Source organism: Chrysochloris asiatica, unplaced genomic scaffold (assembly GCF_000296735.1).
Source record: "Chrysochloris asiatica unplaced genomic scaffold, ChrAsi1.0 scaffold00105, whole genome shotgun sequence".
NCBI lineage: Eukaryota > Metazoa > Chordata > Mammalia > Afrosoricida > Chrysochloridae > Chrysochloris > Chrysochloris asiatica.
The window spans coordinates 9,582,791-9,593,384 of NW_006408623.1; the positions used below are offsets into that span (position 1 = coordinate 9,582,791).

The 10,594-nt window shown below is 50.7% G+C and overlaps 1 protein-coding gene across 4 annotated transcripts in view; it reads left to right on the forward strand.

Moving 5' to 3' along the window:
* The window catches only part of JAKMIP3 (Janus kinase and microtubule interacting protein 3), a 57,746-nt gene that overhangs the window by 8,912 nt on the left and 38,240 nt on the right, over positions 1-10,594 (forward strand). For 2 of the 4 annotated variants that reach the window (XM_006867445.1, XM_006867446.1), the window contains exons 3-4: positions 3,678-3,893; positions 5,045-5,164. In XM_006867445.1, the coding sequence (XP_006867507.1) occupies positions 3,678-3,893; positions 5,045-5,164 (336 nt within the window). The remainder of the gene's footprint in view (positions 1-3,677; positions 3,894-5,044; positions 5,165-10,594) is intronic. The other 2 variants (XM_006867447.1, XM_006867448.1) reach the window with 1 other exon arrangement.

Consider the following 10,594-nt stretch of genomic DNA (forward strand, 5'->3'; position numbering starts at 1 on the left):
CACCACCGCACCGTCCAGTTGTCCCTGCACACCACCACACCGTCCAGATGTTCCCTACACACCACCGCACCGTCCAGTTGTCCCTGCACACCACCGCACTGTCCAGTTGTCCCTACACACCACCGCACTGTCCAGTTGTCCCTGCACACCACCGCACCGTCCAGATGTTCCCTACACACCACCGCACCGTCCAGATGTTCCCTACACACCACTGCACCGTCCAGTTGTCCCTGCACACCACTGCACTGTCCAGTTGTCCCTGCACACCACCGCACTGTCCAGTTGTCCCTGCACACCACCACACTGTTCTGAGTCATCAGCATATCTTTCCTGACACACTACCATGTGGTCCTGATTGCTGTGTGTCTCGCTCAGCATCTACAGGCACCACCATGCCCCAGGGCCTGCTCCAGGAGCTGACTAAGACCGGGGGTGTTACTCTCCACAGTGTCCCCTCCCTGTAGAGAAAGGCAGACTGCCCCCAACAAATAGCATGAGGCAGCCCATAGGAAATAGACACAGTGTAGTGGATTGAGGACAGCCAGGGGCTGGGCAGGGAGGAGACAAGGCTGAGGTCTAAACTGGGATCTGATGCGTGAGCAGGGTCCAGCCATGAAAGCAGTTGGCAGAGAGTTTCAGAGTGAGGGAGCAGAGGAATAGAAGTGGGCATGAGTCTTGGGGACAGTGGACAGGGACAGTTCTGAGGGGCAGCAGGCTACGCTACAGAAAGGATTCCGATTCTGTGTATGTGCGTGTGAAAATGTACACATCAACCTGTCTATTGCTTCCGATCACTTCTGCGTGTCCACTCAATGACACTGAGGCCATTCTCCAGAGTGTCCAACTGTTATCTAGCCCTTCCCGAATTATTCCACCCCTAGGGATTTGGGGTTTTGTTCTGAGTGGAGGGTTTTAAGTCGTGGCAGTGATAAAACCTGGTTCAGGCTTTTGAGGGTCACTCCTGGTTGCGAGAAGACCAGACTGGAGCAGACCAGGAGTGGACTCAGGGAGAGAATGAGGGGTGGACATGGAGAGCCTTTGGGAGCCACTGTGGGGTCCAGGCCAGGGAAGGTGGCAGCAGGGTGACCAGTCCTTTGTGGTGGCGGCCCAGGCCTCTCTGTACACTGCCTTCCAGGACCCCCAGCTCTGGGAGGAAGTGGGCTGCAGCCCAGGGGGACTTGGGTTAGCTTGCTGAGCTTCACATCTCCCGCTGGGGCCTCAGACACCAGATGGCGATCCCACATTCATCCAGGGGTACCACGTCTGTTTGGGGGTGGGGTCTGGACCTGCACCGGCACCGACTTTCCAGGCATGCTGGGAGTGTCAGCAGCCTCCAGTTCCCCAAATCTGAATGGAAGAGGGGGGGATAATCTGAGTTGCTACAGCGCACTGTGCATGAAGTCGGGGCCTTACACAGCATGACCAGATGGACTCCCAACTGCACCTGCATGCACCATATAGCCAGTTGGTCCTTGGTTAGAAGCTCAGGTGAAGAAGCATGTGCCTGCTCCTAACCAGAGTCTAGGTATTTCTGGCTTAATGGAGACGCCGTGTGGACCCTGCCTGGGGAGGGCTCCCCCTAATGGAGATGCTGTGTGGACCCCGCCTGGGGAGGGCTCCCCCTAATGGAGATGCTGTGTGGACCCCACCTGGGAAGGGCTCCCCTAATGGAGGTGCTGTGAGCCCCCTCACCTTGAGAAGGACTCCCCATAATGGAGATGCTGGGAGGCCCACCCAGGAGGACATCTCCACCCAGGAGGACATAGTCTAATGGAAATGTAGACATCTTCTGTGTGGATCATGCAGCCCAGGGCAGCCTCAAATGCATGAGTGGAGGGTGTGTAGGGAGGAGGTCAGAGAGATGACTTACATGGTTTGCTGTTTTCTGGTGAAAGAAAAATATTTGTCAAGTTTGTGTGTGTTGTTGTTGTTGAGTACCTTTGAATCGGCTCCAACTCATAGCGACCCTGTATAGAGTTTCTGAGGAGCGGCTGGTGGACTTGAACCACTAACCTTGCAGTCCAGTGCATTATCCTGCTAGTGTAAATGCTTGGCTGTTGAGTGTAGCTGCTTCTCAGTGTGACTGCATTTTCCCTGTCTCTCTGTACCCACTAATTGCCGGGTTCAGCATTTCTATGTACCCCAGTAAATGGGAATTTAGCAGTTAAGGATTTCTTTTCTATTCTACTCGTTGCGTTGCTTGCCCGTGAATTCTTGATCTTATTAGACTTGGCATCTCTTTGTTTCCCAGCTCACTTCATTCACTAATTTATTAGCTTATTTTAACCAGAAAAGCAAGTGAAGCAGCAAACCATCCTATTTGTGCTGTTGTTTTAAAGTGTGTTGTTAAAGCGAATTCCTCCTCCCAGAAGACACCAGGCTCGGTCTCGTTCCACTCCCACCCCAAGTGCTAGCGCCGCAGCAGCCCCACTGTGGGAGCTGAGTCGTGTGGGCACGGGCAGCTTCTTGAGTTGGTAGTAAACTGAGAGCTGTGAGGTTTAGGGAAGTGAGGAGGGCTGCAAACATGCGGGAGGACACACTTCTACCTTCCAGTCCAAAGTGGGGTGCTCCAGCTCCCAGAGTTCTCAAATACACCTTCACAGTTCAGCAGAGCCTTCCCCACCTTGGTGCAAGGAGAACAGGTGGGAGGGGGGAGGGAGAGTAAGGGGCTCCGTAATTGGAGTCACGGTCAGGTGAGGGGGTGCTGTAAGGTGAGGATGTTGTATAATAAGGGGTGAGGGAAAATGAAGGGGCGCCGTGGAAATCCTGGTATGGCATTGTGGGCTAATGCGCTGGAGCGCACGGTCACTTTGAACTGCAAGGTCAGCGGTTCAGATTCACCAGCCGCTCCTCTGAAGCTCTATACACAGTCGCTCTGAGGCGGAAGCGACTGGCCGGCACTTAGGAGTCCTAGTGTGGCACGGCAGGATAATGCACTGGACCCCAAGGTTGGCGGTTCAAACCCACCAGCCATGCCTCGGAAACCCTATACAAGGTCGCTAAGAGTCAGAACTGACTCCACTGCACTTAACAACTACACCACAGAGTGAGGGGGCGTGGCCAGGTGGCGCTTGGTCAGGTGAGGGGGTGGGGTAAGGTGATGGACTTGTGAGCGGGGCGCAAGAGTGGGGGCCGGTATGATGAGAAGCGTGGTTAGGTGAGGTTCCCTAGAATGAAGGGTGCAGAGGAAGGAGCGACACGGTCCACTCCAGTCCAGCTGCCCCTCGGGTGTGGGCGTGCCCCACCAGGATTCCACTGCCCACGCCTGCGCCTTTACTCCAGACTCAGCCGGAGGTCCCCGGTGACGCAGGCGGCACCTCAGTGCGCCCCGAGGCCAGCTAGGAACCCTCAGAACCACACAGCAGGGATGGTCCTGGAGGGGCGAAGGGCCAGGTTGGAAGGCGGTTTCGGCTCGTACCCCTGGGTCTGAGTAGGCTCGTCCACAAGGGGGCGGCGGGCGGGCTGAGGACTTGCGGAAGATGGATTCGCGGTCCTTGTCTCAGGGCCCGGATGCAGCAGGCTGCCCCCTATATACACACACACACACGCACACACACGCACACACACACACGCACACACACGCACACACACACACGCACACACACGCGTTGCGTCTGTTTCCATGGGAACCTCATCTGTACCTTGCTCGCGGTGACTGTGCTCTGTTCTCCTTGTAGATGGAGGAGATAAAGGTTAAAGACAGAGCAGTCTTCATGCTGGAGAGAGAGTTAGGGGTGCAAGCCGGGCACGCTCAGAGACTGCAGCGGCAGAAAGAGGCTCTAGATGAGCAGCTGTCCCAGGCCAGAGAGGCCGACCGGCACCTGGGCAGCCCCAGACGGGACCTTCCCAATGCAAGCGGTGCAGGAGACGCCTCAGACCACTCAGGAAGCCCTGTAAGCACCGCCCGCGCTCCTCTGGACCCAAGTGCACGGCCGCTCCCGGGAGCCCCGGGCCCAGGCTGAGCCAGACCCTCCTGCCTGTGCAGCCAGCGGCGGGACCCAGCTCTTCTGGCTAAGAGGGCCGTCCGAGCCCGTTTCCAACCTTACCCGTTAGCAGAGCGCCCGCACGGGCCTCCATTGGATCCCCTGAGATTCTGGAGTAGGCGTGCCGGCTGCTAGCATGCTGGGGCCCGCAGGAGAGCAGGCCGTCCCAGCTGGCCGCTTTCCTCCCGTGCGCCCCGAAGGCGACTAGTCTGGCCACCGCCTGCCCGCTCTCTAACTTCCATCTCCTGGCATCATGTCCCTGTCGTCTTCCCACCAGCCTTTCGTGTGACCATGCCACTCTTCCGCTCCTCCCTGGGCTGAGAACGATGAGTAGGGCTACGCCCTCCAGCGCATGCGCTGTACCATCATCCAGCTTCCCATGTTCTCATCGCTGATCCTCGTGCAGGCTCCTGCTGCAAACGTTCTGGAAAATTGGGGGGGAGGGGAGAGTCTAAATTCCGTGGGTCCTCGGAGCCCGTGCCTTGGTGCTTTGGTTCCGAGCCTCTCCTGCACCCGTTGAATGAGGGAGGAGAGCCGCGTCCAGTCCGTCGGCGCACGGTTGTCTGCCCGAGTGTGAGGCAGTGTCTGCAGGGGCCGGCCGATACCTGAAGTGTCAGGAGTAGAAGTTGACATTTGCAATCGGGTGTCACGCCGCTCTGGTACTCGGTGGACCATTGCAGTAACCTCAGAGGGTTCTGAAATGGAATTGGCGTGTTGCATTGGTTTGTGAACGAAGAACCAGTGGTTCCCAAAGCCCGATTTGAGGGGCAACAGCTGCCGAGAGTCTCGCATGAGTAGTTCGCCCTGTGTTCGGAGTAGGACCAGAACAATTCCGCCGGCAGCGCAGGGCGGGCGGGGAGAACCGGGAGCTGGTTTCCCCAGGTTTCCTTCGCGCCTCTACACCGTGGCGTCCACATCGCTCTCGCCCACCCTCCACATCAGCACCTTTCCGGACATCCCCGTGCCTCTCGGCTTCGTCCCATCCTGTAGTTGGCTGTGACCATTGTACCTGGGTCCGGGGGCGTCAGTGGACAGGTATTTGCAGTTGATTGTTGTTTCAGGAACAGCAGTTGGACGAAAAGGACGCCAGGCGCTTCCAGCTGAAAATCGCCGAGCTGAGCGCTATCATCCGGAAGCTTGAAGACCGCAATGCCTTGTTGTCCGAGGAGAGGAATGAGCTGGTGAGTCCGGGAGTTCCAGTGGAGGGGCTCAGTGTCCCCAGGGAGGAGTGATGACCTGGTGAGTGGGAGGAGGGGCGTCTGTGGAGGCACAGCACAAGGGGGGCTGGGGTCCCCATGGAGGAGAGGAAGAAGCTGGTGGGTGGGAGGGCCTTTCATGGAGGGCAACACAGAGAAGGACTGGGGGTTCCCTGTGGAGTAGAGGAAGGAATTAAGAGTAGGGGGTAGCTTCTACAGAGGGTCAGCACAGGGGGGCTGGGGTCCCCATGAAGGAGGAGTCTGTTCCCCCTCAGAGCTGTGAAGGTCCCAGAGTGCCTTGGGGACAGAGGGCACCTAGATGGTCAGCCCAGCAGGAGGAGGGCTGTGGGTGGAAAGGGATGGGCTATCACCCTGACAATGAACCCTTCCCATTTTTCCCAAAACTGCAGAGACAGCGACAAGATTAGTGGGTGCTAAGGGGTGAGGGGGGCCTGATGTGGTGCTGTAGGATAAGCACTGGGCTGCTAACCATAAGGCTGGAAGTTCAAATCTACCAGCTGCTCCTTGGAAACTCTATACAGGGTCACTCACTAAGGAGTTGGAATGACTGAGGACATATAACAACAACACTTAACAACAGGGGTGGGGGCGGAGAGGGATGACTGGGTGGAGCACAGTCATTCGTATGTTAGCAAAGTGAAACTATTCAGTGGGACACCTGGTGGACATTATGCATGTGTCAAAGTCCACAGGACTCTACAACCCAAAGAGTTAGCCTGGTGTGAGGCAGGAACTTGAGTTATTAACAATGTATCAGTATTGTTTCATTCATGATAACAAAGTACACAAGAAACCCTGGGACATGAGAACTCGCTACTTTCTCATTCCGAAAACACAGCCAGCTCCTCAGGGGCTTAGAGAGACGCAGCATTGAAGAAAAAAAAAACTTTTTACCATGCAACAGCACCATCAAAATGGGTGTGTTTCATGATATATAAATTACACCTCAATAAAGCTGTTTTTTAAACTGCTTAACTCATCCAAAAGATGAAATACTCAGGAATAAATCCAACCAAAGAAACAAGAGACCTATACAAAGAAAGCTATAAAACATGATTACAAGAGTCCAAAAGAGACACAAAAATGGAAGGCCTTACCATGCTAATGGGTTGGAAGACTTAACGTTGTGAACATGTCAGCAGTACCCAAAGCAGGCTGATCCAAATCCCAACATCATTTTTTAAGGAAATGGAAAAATAAATGTACTTGAGAAGAAAACAGTCCCCAGAGAAGCAAAGCATTACTAAAGAATCAGGACAACGTAGGAGGCCTCTCACTTCCCCATCTCAAGGCCACACCAATCAAAACAGCCTGGTACTGATGCAGCAAAAGACACACATATCAATGGAACACAATTGAAAACAGAAGTAATTCCATCCATATGACTAAGCCATGGTTATTTTCATTCGCCTCATATGCATGTGAAAGTTGGACAATAAATAAGGAAATAGAAGAATTGATACATTTGAATCATGGTCTTGGTGAAGAATATTGAAAGTACCATGAACTGCCAAAAGAACAGACAAATCTTCCTTAGAATCGAGGATGGTGGGACTTCTCTCATTCTTTGGACATGTTGTCAGGAGGGACCAGTTCCTGGAGAAGGACATCAAGCTTGATAAAGCGGAGACTCAGCAAAAAAGAGGAAGACCCCCAGTGAGATGAACTGATACCATGGCAACAATGGACTCAAACGTAGGAGTGGTACAGGACCAGACATTGTTTCATTTGGTTGTGCATAGAGTCATATGAGTTGGAACTGATTTGATGGCACCTAACAACAACAACAACAATACATGGCATGGAGTCCTGCCGTGGTGCTGTGCGTTAATGCACTGGACTACAAGGTTAGTTTGAACCACAAGGTCAGCAGTTCAAATGCACCAGCCGCTCCACGGAAACCCTAGACAGGGTCAGTATGAGTTAGAACTGACTTGATGGCACTTAAGAACAACAACAGATACAAATACATGGCATAAAGACTCTATCAAACATTACAAAAAATACTCAATACTTTGTATTCCCTTATTTAAAAATTCCCTTATTTAGGCTGAGCTGCAAGCCACGAAGGCACCGCTGTCTTCACACTTCTTCATCCGAGATTAAGCTTCACCCTTGAAGGACTGCTTCAAGGGACCAAACTGGAGAAAGTACGATGGAGCAAGATCAGGATTATAGGGAGGACGCTTTACCACTTCAAAACGAAGTTTTTGCAGAGTATCAACAGTGTGGGCAGAGGTGTGTAGATGTGCATTGTCACACAAGATCACAAGGTCCTCGAATAGCAGTCCTCTGTGTTTAATCTGAAGTTTAGGCTTCAGCTCTTCAGGGAGCATCTCACTGTAAGGAGCACTATTGATTGTTGAACCTTTTTCCTGGTAGTGTTCCAATACTGGCCCTTGAGAATCCCAGAAAATTGTAAACATCAATTTTCCTGCTGACAATCGACTTTTTTGTTTGTTTGTTTATGTTTTATTGTGAATTATATGATAGTTTATATTGGGAGAACATTAGGTTTACATTCATTCTATCCTATATCGTTTCATTGCCATGGTTACAATCCCCTCCATGCATCATCAACCAACCAAAGGGTATATACCCTGCAAGCCTGCCCCCTACACTCCCCATTCCCCCCACCCCCCAGGCTTCAGCACACAATCGCTCTCCCTCTCTGGATCTAAAGTCCCCAGCTGCTCCATCGCTCCATGTTATCCTCTCTGCCTCCATCTCAGGCATCACTGCTTTTTTGGGTAGGGTCCCGCTCTAGGCTCTTCTTCATTGATGGTCCTAGGGACCTCCGCTCCTAGACTGAAAAGTTAATCACTCCCTTCCTTGCTATAAAATGTCTACCTTTACATTTCCAACCCTCACAATCAATCCTGATAACAATTATTCACTACTGTACACAAGAGACCCATCTGCATTTCATTCCATCAGCTCCGCCTAGATGGATTGGATACTACTCACTGGAGATTCTGCCTTCCTCCAGGACCCCTGGCTCTAGGTTCCCTCTTGAAAGCTTGAAAGCTTGACGATTGACTTTTGAATTTTTTCTTGGATAGCAATTGAAGATGTTTCCATTCCATACTCTACCATTTACTCTCAGGTTCATAGTGATGAATCCATGTCTTGTCACCAGTAATGTTTGTTGTTGTTTTTTAAAAAGAAACTCACTCTCCTTTGAGTATCTGTCTAAATTTTGTTTCCAGATGTCTCAATGCTTCCTGTTTATGCACTTCGTGAGTTGTTTCGGTGCCCATCTCACACAGTCTTCTTTGAAACCCAAGTCTGTTCTGAATTATTTCATAGGCAGAGCCATGGCTGATTTGCAAATGATTTGTTACATTTGCACACTGTCACTGGTCTAGTCAACATAATCATTTCATGTGCACGCTCAATGTTGTCATCAGCTGTGGACATGGACAAGTGTTTTAATATAACTGGAGTGTGAATAATTTTCGCCCCAGACCCATGTGTGTGTGTGTCCCACAAAGAGGATATTTATTGGTTTATGAGTATTTACCTTTCTTGAAAACACAGCTATGAATGTGGTGGGGCATACATCAGGCAAAATGATGACAACCTCTGGGATCTTATCAAACATTTTAAGACAAGGAGTAGCTGGGCCTGGGGGCTCAAGACCACAGTCTCAGAGGACACCATGGTCAATTGGCATGACACAGTCCACACAGACAGTGTTATTTCATCCTAGTGTAGTGAGTAGATCTGGGATCTTAGACGCTCATGCGCAGCCATCTAAGGTGCAGCTGCTGCTCTTTCCATGTGCAGAAGAAAGAAGAGAGATGAGAAATGAAGATGTTTAGAATCAATTAGTCCAAAAGACTCATGGAACACGTGAGCATCAGTCTCCACAACTCTAAGACCAGAACTAGATGATGTCCAGCTAACACTACCAACTGCTCTGAAAGGAATCACACTAAAGGGTCCTGGGAAAAATGACAGAATGTGTAGAAGAAAACTCAAAATGATTTAAAAAAAAAAAAAGACTGGGCTTACTGGTGAGAAGGAGACTGGAGGAACCTGAGAGTGTGGCTTTTGGCCACCTTCAATGCTGGAAAGGAACTCACCCTCCTGGGCCAACCTTCAGCCAAGCAACAGATAGTTATCTAGGGGGACCAACAGCACTAGTGAGGTGTGCTCACTATGAATGATGGGACAGTGGGGCAGTCAGTCATTCAAAATCAAAGGGGCAACATGCGCCTAAGGACAAAGGGGAGAAGGGATGGGAGGGTGGGTGGAACAGAAGTAGGAACCACAGGGAGTAAGTGGAAGGACTGTTGTTCCCTGGAGGGGGTCACAGTCATTGAAATGAAGCTAAGTGTTTGATTTGTTGAGTGTAAAACTGATGAGTTTGTCTGTAAGTCTTCACTCTAGTCACAATAAAAAGTTTTTCAAAAGAAAAAAGACAAACAATCCAATTAAAAGTGGGCAGAGAACATAAACAGACTTCACCAAAGAAGCCATTCAGGCAACCAACAAACATATATGAAGATATGTTCTTGGTGATTAGCAATAGTTGTTGTTGGTAAGTGCTGTTGAGTTGCTTCTGACCCATAGCGACCCTGTAAAGGGTTTCTGAGCAGTGGCTAGTGAGGATGCAAACCCAAACAATGAGCTGTCATCTCACCCAGCATTAATGGCAGAGTTCAGGAGAATAGAAAACAACAAATGTGAGCCAGGGTATAGAGACACTCAATCCATTATCCACTGTTGGTGGGTTTATATAATGATGCAACCACTGTGGGAAACAATAGGGGGCTTCATCAGAAAGTGTGTGCACCATGTTCACCACGGTACTCCTCATAGTAGCAAAAAGATGGAGACAGTTGAAGTGTCCAGTGATGGAAGAATGGAGAAACAAACTTTAGTACATAAACACAATGGAATAATCATGGATCTGAAAAACACCTCATAACATGGATGAACCTGGAGGACATTATGCTAAGTGACATTGTGGCTAAGTGCCATCGAATAGGTTGTGACTCATAGTGACCCTGTAGAGGGTTTCCGAGGAGCAGCTGGTGGGTTTGAACCACTGACCCTGTGTTTCGCAGTCCAGTGCAGATGTAACAGGGTCACACCAGAGGTCCATCACAAAATGGCAGGTATGAGAACACTATTGTAAAGAGTCAACAAAAGATTGTCACACTAGAAGAATGATCCTTTGAGGGTTACCAGGGGTGGGTGAGAAAGGGGAGTAATTTGCTTGCTAGAGGACTGTGAGGAAGACAACATAACCAAAACGGAGGTTGGCAGAAGAATGATGAAATCAGGGGAAGCACAGGAAGGACTCAAGAGTTAAAGGGAACAGAGGTAAATACTGTAATATACACAGTCATGCAGTAACAGCCATTTGAAAGACAACTATCTGGC